General features: G+C 43.5%; 1 protein-coding gene across 4 annotated transcripts in view; it reads left to right on the forward strand.

Moving 5' to 3' along the window:
- Nucleotides 1-14,492, forward strand: part of TTLL5 (tubulin tyrosine ligase like 5) — a 180,265-nt gene extending 165,773 nt beyond the window's left edge. For 3 of the 4 annotated variants that reach the window (XM_066627423.1, XM_066627442.1, XM_066627452.1), the window contains 3 exons: nt 614-699; nt 1,480-1,605; nt 13,946-14,492. In XM_066627423.1, the coding sequence (XP_066483520.1) occupies nt 614-699; nt 1,480-1,604 (211 nt within the window). In that variant the 3' untranslated portion in view covers nt 1,605; nt 13,946-14,492. The remainder of the gene's footprint in view (nt 1-613; nt 700-1,479; nt 1,606-13,945) is intronic. The other variant, XM_066627432.1, reaches the window with a different exon arrangement.
- Nucleotides 14,493-14,741: the final 249 nt, after the last annotated feature.

Genomic DNA, 14,741 nt, shown 5'->3' on the forward strand with positions numbered 1-14,741 from the left:
TAGGTGGAAACAAATTGTCTGGAAATACATCTGGTGCTTCAACCTGTCAATCCTAGAATGGCTCTGCACTTCAGTGGTGTATTTCCCAGAACTCACATGGATATCGCTATAGCAAATCAATTTAACAAACAAAGTTTCTTTACTCAGGTGGTTTAAAAACAGCCTTGCTGACCTTTGTGATGTTAAGATAGAGTCATTAAGACGACAATCCAACAATTGGTCTCTCTCAAGGTGCTTAGAAAGACTTCATTAGGACCCCTTCTTTTACCAATGCAAAATATCTTTCTTTCAAGTGCTCAGGGGGAAGGGAGGGGTCTTGGGCTGAAGCTGCCTGAAGAGAGAATGACTGATGGATTGGCAGTCTGCTGCCCTCTCTCTCTGGGTTGCATGACTGTCTCTCTCTACAACAGTAAGAAAAGCGGTTTGTTTAAGCTGTGATTTTAAAGGGATGCATTTTTCCCCTTCTCCAGGGATCAGCACATTCCTTCTCATTTGCAGTCGCCATTCATGTTGAGTCAAATCTGTGTATAAAAAATCCATATATAACAAGGCTGAACCTGTATGGACTTTCCATGTTCAGTGCTATCTTCTGATTCAATGTTGTGTCTGTCAGGGCGGCCTCCACAGAAGGGCATCTAAATGGATTCCAGAAAGGCCTTAACAGTGCTGCATCCTGTGAGCCACTCGCAAACTCCACAGGTGAGAAAACAAGGGCATTAAAAATTTTTCCATCTATTGCAAACTTGCATTCTAACTGTGCCTGTCCCTGACAAGATAACCTTGCAGCCATGGTCCCAGTGAATTTAATAGGATATAGATATTAGTGGGGGGAATCTAATTCCAAAAAGCAAGATGGCTACTATACCAGAAAGGCTTCAAGGAGATAGCTACAGATACTGTATCCATTATGAAACAAAAATCAAAATGGCAATAAAGCCAACATCATCAGTCCTAGCATGTAGAGTACAAGATAATCTGAAATGGGTACATTTTCTACAGTGTGTTAAAAGCAAATTCTAGAAGTCCTGGAAAGAAAAGCTAGTCAAGAAGTCATTTCTGCAGAAAAGCAGTAGTCTCTGCTTGCTTTCTTAGGAAGAAGTTGCAACATCTTGGGCTTGACTTCTGAAGTTTTGGGTAGAGTTTTTTTTTTTCTGAATTTTAGACCAAGGATCAGTCAAAATAATGAATAACATTTACTCCTTCATGTTTACATGTACTGAATACATATTAGTTTTGCAGCTGCTTTTGTCACCCCAGAAAACTCAAGAACCAGTGTAAAGTACCTCCAAAATGTCTTATGTCTTTCTATCATACTGATGAGTACGTTATAACGCTGTTCTACTACATGTGGCAGTGGTGTTTGGTTTCTTATGGGGCTTTTGTTGCCATGCCTGGGTTGGGCAGTAAGCCAACTAGAGGGCTTTAGTACAGAGAAGCAGAGGAGTTGCCCCAAACAAAGTAACTTTCTCCATTTTCCAGGTCCTTTGGAAGCTGACCCCCAGGTTATATTCACCAGAACTAGACCCTTGTCCAGCCGAAGCAGAGTCGCTGGCACATTTGTAGGGCAAAGAAAGAAAAGGACAGAGGAGGGAGGGCCAGCTTAAGGTAACACCAGGCATCTTTGTGCTCTCCAACCATTTTCCCTTTAACAGTAATTCCACTAGCTCTGCTAAAAAACAATTGAGAGTAAAAGAGACAGTTCTCTAGAAGAGTGGGGAACATTGTGAATTATTTGGTGTTGTCTGTCCCAGCAGGAGGCAGGTCCAGCTTTCACTTCTTATTCCTCTGAATTGGGACTTGAGGGAGTCTGTCATGACTCCATCCCTCTAACTAGATGCTCTGCCTAGAAGTCATCGAGTTTTGAGAACCTGTATCTGAAGCTTGGGGAGCAAGAAAGATAGGAATTCTGTTGGTGTACTGCGCATTCTGCTGTCCACCAGTCTCCCTCTCTGAGCTTACTGGGGTTGTCTTGAAGATAATACTGGAGTCTCCTAGGATCTTGGTCCTGTGGAACTTCAGTGTGCATGCTGAGGCTCCTGGAAATGGTGTGGCTTAGGAATTCATGATCACCATGCAAAATGTGGGCCTGCTGCAGATAATAATGACTCAAATTCATGGAAGGGTTTGTTCTGGACTTAGTTGTTTTTCTCCCCATAGGGCAGATACTGGTGATCTGATACTGGGAGTGATCAATATCATTCCATTGTCATGGATAGATGGCTAGCCTGCTAGGGTTTAGGCTTGCCACAGCCTTGGGTCTCTGTGGGAGAGGGGGTATTAGGAAGGTCTGCCTTCGGAGGCTTATGTATCCATGTGAATTCCTGATGGCTTTGGGGGATTTTTCTGCCTCTTCAGCCAGTGATTCTATTGAGACTCTGGTTGACCTCTGGAATGGGGAAATGACAAGGGCCAATCAAAATGATCACTCCTGAATGCTGGCTTCCCATGGAGCCAAATCTACTTCCTGGTTTTCCAAGGAAGAAAGGGCAGCGAAGCAGCTTGGCAGACAGCTAGAGTGATGATGGTGGAAACCTTGTGGTGATTCAGATTGAATGTACACCAGGCTTCAGTCATGGGTCAGATTTCAGACTAGCTGTGTCTCCCCTGGGCTCTGATGTTCATAGTTAGGTTAGAAGTGGAGGCACCTGAGCTTTACAGGCATTGTTCCCCTAAGCTATGGAGCTACATGGCCGCACAGCTCAGAGCTCAGCTGAACCATAAGTTTGCAATGATGTCTGACATAAACAGTGGAAGAGGCCCTGCCACACAACAAGCAAGGGGGTTCATGCAGCTGCCTTGTGGGATATTGATTACAGGTATATGTCAGCTGGCGACAAGACCAAAGGAATTTTGAATCATTATTCAACTATTTTAGTAGTAGTAATTCAGTGCAGAAAAATATTGGAAGTAGTCATTGATCCACTGAAAGTTTTGAGCATGTGAAGCTGTTCCAGCTTGTGACACAGTGTTGGGCAGTGCCAATGGGAGTCAGTCTGCTTTCTGTACCTACTTAAGGAATTCTTTACTTAGGCTGATGAAAATATATGTGATTCTGTCTGAACTGAAGATGACAAATGGGTGAACCTCTGTACCCAGTTCTTTTACATTTCTAGCTCAGGGTGTCATGATAGTTATGCATACTGATGAGGAATTTTCTCATTAGAACAAGTGACTTGTCCGCCTTTCTCAGCTACCAAGTGAGACAGAGAAAGCAATGAGCACTCTGACTGCTGCAGCCTTCCTGCATGGGAAGGAACGATCAGTCCTTTCCAGCCAGAGTTCGTGTAGGAAAATATTGGATTGCAATGATTGTTTCAACAAACAAATGCCAATAAAAGTATTTAGTAGTCTATCTGAAATAACATGAGAGAAATAATGGATGTTTATAAAGTCAGAAAGCAATGAATTTCTTCACTGTTTCTGATATTTCCCAGCCCATTGTGCTAAATGTCAATATTTACCAATAAATAATGACAATGAGAATAAATTGGGTCACTGACAGCATAGCCATAAGTTTTTGTTCACTCCTCAGATAAGTCTTTATAGGATTGCAACCTGAGCGAGTCTTTTGGCCATTTTCAAAAACAATTATTCTAAAAACTGGCCATTTTCAAAAACAATTATTATGACTCTTTCTTTGGGCACCTAACATACTGAAATAGTCATTCTTTACTAGTACAGGTTGGAGATGATCAAAATGTAAAGATACCTGGCTGTTTTGCTGGTAAATGCCAGAAATATCATGATATTTCTTTTGGACAATTTCCAGACTGCCTTGTTAAAATGCCATTCAGAAACAATAAAGTATTATGTTTAGTCTGTATTATTATTGATATTAGTACAGGCATTCTCCCCTATGCGTGGGGGATATGTTCCTGGCCCCTCCATGAATACAGGAAACTGTGGATGCAGGGGAACTCTATCTCCATGCCCCGCCATGTCCATTACCTTTGTTTATAGTCATGTGAAGGATCATGTATCATGCGTTACCCAGACACTATACACAGAAATGTATATATAGCAAGGACAAGCAGGCAGGCAGCCTGCAGTTAGAGGGGACGACTCAGCCAATGTTAATGGGAAATTTCCTGCTTTCTGTTTGCTGAGTTGTCCCCTATAGCTGCCTGCCTGCTTATCCTTGCTATAAAGTTTTCTGCTTATACTGCCTGGAATAAAGCAAGACACATGATTCCTCGAGCAACTTCATAAACTACATAAGCAAGGGTAATGGGCGCAGGGAACTGTGAATGAATGGATCTGTGGTACTGGTTCTGCAGGTATTGGGGGTATTGCAGGTATCTGTGCAGAATGCTTCTTACCAGCAGCAACTTGGATGATACCTGTTTCAATCCAGCTTGCCACGTAGCTGTGAGAGAGGCTGGCTTTGCTGAGGAAAACAACCTATCCACAGTGGAGTGGTCACATTTTTTGGCACTGTTTCAGGTACTTTGCCCTGACATAGCATTTTCCATCTCCAGCTGCATCACAGTTAGCTAAGCATGCGGGGTTTCTATTTATTTTCTTACATGCCAGATTTTATGTTTTATTCAGTGTTCCCTAAACAAACCTTTCATTTGTTGCTGTTTTGCTTTGGGCTGTTTTGGTCCTTTGACAGCCCGTGAACCGTGTTACCTATTAGAACTGCTGCTTGGATCTAGTATGGTCCCTTGGGCTAATTAATTTTTTTTTTTAATGGAGAGAAACAAATTCCACATCAGTTCCAAGAGGTCTTACTTTGCAGTAATTTGATATCTTTATCCAATGTAAAGTATGTAAAAGAGGAGTAACAACTCATACATGGAGCAGTGTGCATTTTGGTTGGCATGTTTTCCCTTGAGTTACTCAGGAGTGGCTCTGAGTGTCAGAAGCATGTTGGTTCTACTGTATTGACTTCCATTTTTAGAAATTGTCTGCTATTGAAAATTTCAAGAGTTTTGTGTTGCTAAGCTGTGAATGGTCATATAAGTGATTAGTGCTGGTGACTGGCACTTCTTCCCCCACGATTTTATCCGAGGGAACCTGTTCTCCAAGAAGTGTATCTACAGCAGTAAGGCTGATATGCAGAACTTATGCTGGCCTCTTTAGCGTGGTATTCTCAGCCACTTACACTAGCCGGGCATTTTCAGCTTTTACAGTTTATAAATATCTACAGGGTTTTTTTCACCTCCTGCAGTATTGATCGCTAGCTCCTAGGGCTGCTTGCAACCAGAGAATGAACACTGCTATTATAAGTATGTATTTTTTTTTTACTGGTAGCTCTGGTCAAAAGAATGTTAGCCACACTTTCAGACAGCTCCCTCTCATCAGTCATGCCTTTGCAGATCCATCAGTAGGAGCAGCTGGAAACAGGAATCCTTCAAGTTTCTGTGGCCTGATTATTCCCTTCCTGCAGTAGTAATCCCATTAATTCCATTCCTCATTCTCGCCCTCCTGCCTGCCTCTCACTTGCCATGACTGATTGCACAAGTGGTCTTGACTTTGAAACATTTCTTCAAACGACACCTCAAGTGACCTTAACTTTAGGTTTGGTTTGGCTGAATGGGTGTGAAATAGTTTGTTGCACAAGCAAGCTATTTGTTGCAAAGACACTTCAGCTAAACCTAACAGAAGGTGTGATTGTGACCACTTGTTCTTGGGTATCCTTGCAGGCACTTGCAACGTTCACTGGCCTGACGTTAGATATGTCAGTGGTCAGACCCTTTTCATCTTACGCCCAAACAATAGATCCTCCATTAAGCCTACATCTTAGTCAGCTGCTGATGTTGATGTGCAGTTAGCCTTTAACATAAGAACATAAGAACATAAGAACAGCCCCACTGGATCAGGCCATAGGCCCATCTAGTCCAGCTTCCTGTATCTCACAGCGGCCCACCAAATGCCCCAGGGAGCACACCAGATAACAAGAGACCTCATCCTGGTGCTCTCCCCTACATCTGGCATTCTGACTTAACCCATTCCTAAAATCAGGAGGTTGTGCATACACATCATGGCTTGTACCCCATAATGGATTTTTCCTCCAGAAACTCGTCCAATCCCCTTTTAAAGGCGTCTAGGCTAGACGCCAGCACCACATCCTGTGGCAAGGAGTTCCACAGACCGACCACGCGCTGAGTAAAGAAATATTTTCTTTTGTCTGTCCTAACCTGCCCAACACTCAATTTTAGTGGATGTCCCCTGGTTCTGGTATTATGTGAGAGTGTAAAGAGCATCTCCCTATCCACTCTGTCCATCCCCTGCATAATTTTGTATGTCTCAATCATGTCCCCCCTCAAGCGTCTCTTTTCTAGGCTGAAGAGGCCCAAACGCCGTAGCCTTTCCTCATAAGGAAGGTGCCCCAGCCCCGTAATCATCTTAGTCGCTCTCTTTTGCACCTTTTCCATTTCCACTATGTCTTTTTTGAGATGCGGCGACCAGAACTGGACACAATACTCCAGGTGTGGCCTTACCATCGATTTGTACAACGGCATTATAATACTAACCGTTTTGTTCTCAATACCCTTCCTAATGATCCCAAGCATAGAATTGGCCTTCTTCACTGCCGCCGCACATTGGGTCGACACTTTCATCGACCTGTCCACCACCACCCCAAGATCTTTCTCCTGATCTGTCACAGACAGCTCAGAACCCATCAGCCTATATCTAAAGTTTTGATTTTTTGCCCCAATGTGCATGACTTTACACTTACTGACATTGAAGCGCATCTGCCATTTTGCTGCCCATTCTGCCAGTCTGGAGAGATCCTTCTGGAGTTCCTCACAATCACTTCTGGTCTTTACCACTCGGAAAAGTTTGGTGTCGTCTGCAAACTTAGCCACTTCACTGCTCAACCCTGTCTCCAGGTCATTTATGAAGAGGTTGAAAAGCACCGGTCCCAGGACAGATCCTTGGGGCACACCGCTTTTCACCTCTCTCCATTGTGAAAATTGCCCATTGACACCCACTCTCTGCTTCCTGGCCTCCAACCAGTTCTCAATCCACGAGAGGACCTGTCCTCTAATTCCCTGACTGTGGAGTTTTTTCAGTAGCCTTTGGTGAGGGACCGTGTCAAACGCCTTCTGAAAGTCCAGATATATAATGTCCACGGGTTCTCCCGCATCCACATGCCTGTTGACCTTTTCAAAGAATTCTATAAGGTTCGTGAGGCAAGACTTACCCTTACAGAAGCCATGCTGACTCTCCCTCAGCAAGGCCTGTTCGTCTATGTGTTTTGAAGTTTAGTTGTGAAGAGGAGTTTAGCAAGAAATGTCAGTGTCACAGGAATATGGAAAAGAAGCATGACAATCTATTGAAGAAGGGGTGATGCATTTGCATTTGCCTTTGTGAAAATTGAGGCCTGACTGGGATAGGGAGTATTTGGTTTCCCATCTGTTTTCAAAACTCTCTTTCTAAACTGATTGGCTTCTGAAGCGTCCCAAAGTTGTCTCCAGTCTGCTTGCCTCCTCCAATATTTTCCCTCCGAACTTGGGGTCAGGCAGCAGTAACACCTGTGGGCTGTGGAAGATTCACTGCATTTCTGATAATGTCCCTAGACCAGGGGTGAGCAAACATTTTGGCAGGAAGGCCACATCATCCCTCTGACACTGTGTTGGGGGCGAGGAAAAGGAAAATTAATTTGCATTTCAAATTTGAATAAATAAATGAATACATTAGAGATGGAACTTATATGAATGAATGAATTTTACTGAGTTTTTTTATTACACGTGAGAATTATAATACAGGCATGTAGAAGCACATGAGAAAATATATAAGCTAGATATATACAAATATATACAAGCTAGAAATATATGGAGACGTAAGTTGTTCAGAGGCAGTGGAGCGTGTTAAAATAACGCCCAGGGAAAAGCAGAAAACACTTGGAGACTATAAAAGGCCTTGCTCTAACTCAGCCTGCAGCTCGCATCTGGCGATTGTGACCAGCAGTCACAGGCCAGCGTGGGCTCCAGCAGTCTCCAGAGGCTCATTGGAGACTGGGGGCTCCCTGTAGGTCAGATTGGGGGTTCCTGAGGGCTGCAAATGGCCCACAGGCCAGGGTTTGCCCACCTCTGCCCTAGACTATAGTTGAGGAATACAGATGGCCATTACCACATGACCCCTGTTTTGGGAGCATACTGCAGTGTTCATAGAACCATATGGGAAACTGGTCACTTACAGAATCTGCAAGTCACATGGACAGGTGACTTTTACCTTGTGCTTCCTTGAATTTCTGATTGGATGCTGATATGTAACAAATGACTGAATGCTAGACATGAATATTCAGCATAAGTTTACAAGTGGCAAGCATGTTGTATAAACCTGACTTACTCTAGATCAGTGTTTCTCAAACTCACTGGTGGGTCACAACTGATTTTTTTTGTGGGTTGCAGGCCCTGTGATCAGGAAGCTGCAACCTAAATTGGTGCACAGCCCGCTTCAGTGGCCATGGTGCGCTGCTTCCTGGTCCAAAAATCGGGTTGTGACACAGTTTAAGAATCATGGCGAGCTGTGGCCACTAAAGTGGGCCCTGTGCTGGCATGACCCACAAGCAACTTCCAGTTCGCACACCATTTTAGGTTGGCCTTGGTGGGCCCTGAATCCACTATGAACAACAAAGTGGGTCACCAAAGTAAGTAGTTTGAGAACCCCTGCTCTAGATGTATCGTGACTGAGCTCCAAATGCCAGTGCAGCAAGGAGTGATGCAGTTTATTTAGCTTTCTTTACTGTTTGCATCAACATCTCTGTTTCAGTCTTCAGTTTTCTATTCCTGCATTATTCCTATTCTATTCCTAATATTCCTATTCCATGTAACGTAAGAGTTTTTCCTTCCAAGATGACTGGACTTTTGGGGATGAGAACTTTTGGGGTTGATATGTTTGATGAGAAACAAAAAAACCAATTTTAAAATTTTATTTATTAGATTTTTAGAGTGCCTTTCTCTCAGGGGGACATATATATGCAAATATGTGGAAGTTTGTAAATTCAAAGGTTTAAAAAAGACACACCACACATACACACTCAAATAGCCCTGTGAGCTGCCAGGACCTATGGGATGTTGACGGCATAGAGATAATAGAGGGTAATTTTTATTGTCATCAGGAGAGGGAAGTTGAGGGTTCACATCTAACACCAATTTTTGGCCCTTCCCCAGGCCAGTAATTCCTATTATTGTTGAGAGCCAATGATAGAAAACAATATAGAAATCCAGAATTTTAGGGTAGCTGAGGGCAGCAGCATTTTCTACCTCCCCCTAAATAGCGGCTGCTCTTTTAAACTTGGATCTTCTTTCATATGAAGGGTTTGGGTATGTGTCCTTGTCTGTATCTAAACATTTAAAAAACTTCCCTGGCCATGCTTGGACATTATCCCCATATTGCAAAGACATGGCAGGTAGTGGCTTAAAAAGCTCTGCAGGGGTGCTCACTGTTTTATTGCATGATCAGGGTGACCAGCCATCCTCTTTTTCCCTGAATATGCCCTCCTTTTTAGCCTCATGGCCACCTGTCTGGGAAAAGAAGGCATTGTCTTCTTCCCAGGGAGAGAACTGCAATCAACATATGGTTATTTAGTGTGTCTAGCCTAATTGGTCACGTTTGCAAATCAAAAGGGTTAGGAGTTGTCTCAGCCCAGTTTTCCACATGTTAATTGTGGGGCAGAGGATTGATTTGAATACAGATTCCCTAGCAAAGCTCAGTGATGTGGCTGAGGAGAAAGCCAGGCACCCTTAAATTTTGGAAGCACTTAGGGTAGACTTTATTAGTCTTTAGTAATAGACTAATAAAGTCTATTACCAGTAGACTTTATTAAAGTTTACTTAGAGCTTAGCAGAAAATCCTGTAATAAAGTCTACTGGTTTGGGTCCACTGGGGTGATATCAGTACATGGAGGAGGCAATTTCTTGGTACAGAGAATGTTACTTGAAGAGATGGAGTGTCTCATTTACAAACTTGCAAATGGTTTGTCAATAGTTAAGTAAAATTTTAAGCATTTTTGTTGCCCAGAGTTCTTGTAAGCCAACAAGATCTTTTAAAGAAGATAAGTTCATCAGAATAATACAGTTAAGTACAGGTGGCAGTTCCTGACTTGCCCAAACTCTGATTCAACAATTAGCTTTCTGTTAACTACAAAAAGTTGATATGTTGATAGCATGGTCTGATTTGGTTGAGAAAACATCACACACAGTTTCAAAGTGGGTATGTAATGTAATTAATAAATTACATATAATGTAATATAGTTTTAAATTTAATAATAAGTAATATAGTGTTTAAATTAACCACTTAAAATCAATATGAGTGTTTTCAGCTTTTATTTTGTCAAGTCATTTTTCTTGGATGTCCTATATTTTGGGATGCCTTGTTCTCTTTTGCGGTTACGACATCTGGTCAACATAAGAACATAAGAAGAGCCCCGCTGGATCAGGCCAAAGGCCCATCTAGTCCAGCTTCCTATATCTCACAGTGGCCCACCAAATACCCCAGGGAGCACACAAGACAACAGACACGACCTGCGTCCTGGTGCCCTGACCTGCTTCCTGGTGCTGTTATGAAATCTGGTCAATGTATGCATGATAGAAGTGAAACTGAAAGGGAGTCTAAAAACTAAAAGTTCGACAACTGCGTGACTCTGTCAGTTAAGTCTGTGGCTGAGAGCAGTTGAGCCATGAAATTTAAAAAAGGAGGAGAGGGAGGTAGTTGGTTTGTTTGGGTCCCTTACAAATAGGGATGGGAACTTGAGTCAGGTGATTTGAGTCCAAGTAGCAAAAATGTGTTTTTTACTGACTTGTGTACAATGATTATTGGATGAAGGATGAAAGGTCTGATATTTTCTTGGGCTGAGGTAGAGCAGAAGGAGGAGTCCAAGGGGGTTCTTACCTTATGACTGGCTAGAGAAGCCCAGGGAGGGGGAGGGAGGCAGGAGCAGGCTGTCTTGTCCATCTCTGAAGGAACTGATGATCATTGGACAAAGGATGGGAGGTCTGATTCAAATCTGGTACTATACAACAGTGGAAGAGGAGGGAGGGGGAAGTCCTTTGCCAGCCCTACATGGCTCTACAAGGCTCCATGCTGGCTGGAACCCTGAAGAGCAACAGTCCTGTTGATGGCTGGGACTATACTTCATTACTGTCCCCATTTGTTCTGATACCAAAGTTGGGTGGTCACATGTCTATCCGTTTGGAAGCAAAATGGAATCACTCAAGTAATGTAGGAGGTTTGTATACTTAATAACTCACCAGGTGTGAGGAAATATATCCCTTTGTTAATTAAAAGGGAGAAAGTTTTTTAATGATTAAGGAGGGACTGTGAGGTTACAGAATGTTGGGGTGCCAGTTGGAGGAAAAATCAAAAGGGGGGAAGGAAAGACTTGGTGTTCTCATGCCCTTACAACTTTGTAGTATCCTGGAAGTGAAATTTAAGGTTGATGGGATGCATATTGTGGAGTTTAAAACTTATCTAAAAACTTATGACTCTCCAGAAAGGTCTTTCCTTCCCCCCCCCCCCATATTGCAATTAAGGACTTGGGTCTGGGGCTGACTTCTAGCTCTGAATCAAAGTCTTTTTGCACTTTATAGCACAGTGGGTTCAAGTTGGTGCCTTTTTATACACCTCTGAAAGAAATGAAGAGCAGTACTCTTAGTAATATTTACTACGACATATCACATGAAGGTTTGCTAGTGCAGATAAAGAACAGTGTTATCTGTATAGGAGACTGCAGGGCGGATAGTAAAGAGCAGAGCAGAAGCATTGGGCCAACCTCCCCAGAAAGGGGAACGCTGTGAGTGGGGGTAATTTTCAGTGGGAAAGCTACATAAGGAGAAAGTATGAAGGAAGTCTCCCTCCCCCTGCAAACTGATAAACAATGCAACCACAGTTGGTAGACATTGTCTCAGTTAAAAAAAAAAAAAGACAACTGGAAATGACTAAAAAGAATCTATTTGTAGTTCTACCTTTAGATTTTTCTATTAAGTACAGTCACTATGCCTGTACAGTTCTTAAAAACAACTCCTCTCTGTAATTGTGACAGGTTTCTTCTAAATTTTTAGTTGAAGTCTGTTTGAGCCTAGCAAAGTTCCAAGCTTTTTTTTTCTGAAGGCAGCATTCCTCCAAAGCCCTTCTCAGTGGACATCGACTGGATAACTCAAACTCTGCAGCCACCACTCGATTAGATCTGAGGGTTGCTTCTCACTTCTAAGAGCAAAGGAGAGGTACTCTGTCCCCAGCCAATGAGAAAACCCTCCACCGGTACCTTGGGTCACCCGCTTTGTCTTTGTTTTATGAGAGGAAGAAGATGTTTCCTGTTATCTGTTGGTTGCATGCCGCAAAAAGGACATGCCAAGTCTACCTAGCTTTTCTCCTATATGGAAAGCATGCGTGGAGCTCTGAAGTGGGAAAGAAAAAGTGTCTCAAATCAAGCAAATCTGATATATCCAGTAAACATACAGGGTGGCCCTAAGAAAATGACAAAGCAAGCGATTCTGGTACCAGCTTAAGAAAAAGAGTATAGCATAAAAAGTTTAAAAAATATAACTAAGCCGTGGTGATCTTGGTCCCTGTGCTGCCTGGGGCCAGGATGCAGAATGCCCCCCCACCATGTCTGGGGGCCTTCTGAGAACTGGAGGAGGTCGTGCATGGCTTCCCCAGTCCTCTGAAGGCCTTTTGAGGCCTCCAGAAAGCCATAAACGTCACTTTCCGCTTTCACCAAAAACTGGAAGTAAAGTTTGAAGGCTTCCAGAGGGCTGGGGAGGCCATGTGTGGCCTCCCTGGCCCTCCGGAGTGAGGAAGATGGCAGCACCCCCGTATGCGTGGCGCCCCGGGGCATCCTCCTCCAATCCCCCCTAGGTACACCAGTGGCTCTAAGTGAAATGGGCTTTCTGACAGTGAGTTGTATCCTAAGTCCACCGATGGAAGACATTTCTGTTGCAGAGGTACGATGACCAGTTTTGCTCATCTCCCCTGAATGCCCAGTCTCCTGTTTGTCCTGTTCAGGTTTTAAGAGGGCACAGAGGGCTGGTGTGCTGAGCAGGAAAGTTTGGTTCTGTGAGCTTTCTTCCTTTCTTTCCATGTGAAGTCACCATGTGAAATAGGTTGAAATGGGGAATGTAATGCCTTATAAATAAACTAAGGAAGCCACCTGGTACAGAGGCAGACCATCATTCCATCTAGCTTAGTATTGTTTACGTTGACTGGCAGTGGCTCTTCCAGGGTTTTAAATGAGGGTCATTCTTAGCCCTACTTGGAGATGCCAGGACCTGAATCGGAGACCTTCTGCATGCAAACTGTATGCTGCACCCCTGAGCTGCAGTCCTTTTTTTACCATTACTATGACATGTGTTAACTGTGGCTGCATGTTGGTGGAGCGGGACCTCTAGATGTTTAGTGATGATGTCACAAATCATAGCTGACTTCTGAGTAGCCAAGCTGTAAGTTGTGTGGTTCTGGTGCATCAGTGTAATTGTCTCTGGCACGGTGATAGCAAAGCCTTACTGTTCCATCCCACAGCCACTGTTTGTTGTGCCCAGGCGTTGCAGAACCTCGCACCGGGCAGCCACTTCCCCAGGAAATTGGCCTTCTGGGGTGTTGTGCAGTAGAAGCGGCTGCCCGGTGCAAGGCTCTGTGGACACAACAAACAGTGGCTGCAAGGCGGAACGGTAAGGCTTCACCACCATTGCACCATGCCCAAGATAATTATGCCAGCACATCATGGGCCATGGTTTGGGGACAGCTACCCTAGGACATCCCTGCATACTCTGGGAAAATATGTGTGGCTGCTAAGCCTACTCCATCTCTTCAGCCAGATTGTCTAGGAGAAGATCTGCTAGTTCAGACAGCAGAGCACAGAAGTACTGCACCAGCATTGCCAGTGCCCACAGTTAAAGCTGTCTGGTGGTATTGTCCTGACATGTATATGAGACACTCCTCTGGCCTGAGTCAGTCAGTGGCCACTTCTCTGAAACCTCACTTCTGTCTTTTTCAGCTCCTGCTTGCACTGACTTTTTGAAATGAAGGATTAACCTGAAATAATGGATAAACAACCAATTCAGCATGCAAGGAGAAGATGAAGTAGCAATGACCGTTCATCATTTCATGCTCCAAGCAACACCCAGATTGGCAACAAAATCTGTTGGCTGCTCCACAATTTTCCCAGTGACAGGAGAGCAGAACTGGTCTTAGAGCCTTGAGTTGTGGCTTTCAGCTTCCTCTGAGCTTCTGCTGCTTAAGCCTCAGGACTTCCTTTGCGTTTCTTTGCATCTCCTTCCACCAGCAAGCCTTCAAATTGTGATTATGACTCACATAAGGCAACTGTATGTGTATTGTGTGTTCCAGGCTCAGGCCTCTTCATCTGCTCAGTCCTTTCAGATCACCTTGAGAGTGATCAAGGTATTGTACCTGACAGTGGGCAAAATTGGTACTGTATGACCACCAATGGCATGAGACAGGTTAAAATTCTGATGAACTATAGACACTTTGTGCTGGTTGCCATTTTGAATTTTGGCAGTAAAGCATAGAAATGCTCAGTCTGAATAAAGTCATTCATTTTGTTTGTTTAGCTTATAATTTACATTTATTATACCAAGCAAGATTTTTCCAATCAGCTGACATTTAATTTTAGTCTAGTGGGAGCTTTTTTAATTTTTCATGTGTTATGTTGGTTTTTCCCCTCACTGATTTACAATTCATAGTGCTGTTCTAAATGAGTTGTGTTTTTTCCAAGACCCAGCCTGATTCCAGTTATTGTAGCAATTGGATTCTGTCACTTCAGATTAGCAGAG

Source organism: Tiliqua scincoides, chromosome 1 (assembly GCF_035046505.1).
Source record: "Tiliqua scincoides isolate rTilSci1 chromosome 1, rTilSci1.hap2, whole genome shotgun sequence".
In the NCBI taxonomy this organism is placed as follows: Eukaryota; Metazoa; Chordata; class Lepidosauria; order Squamata; family Scincidae; genus Tiliqua; species Tiliqua scincoides.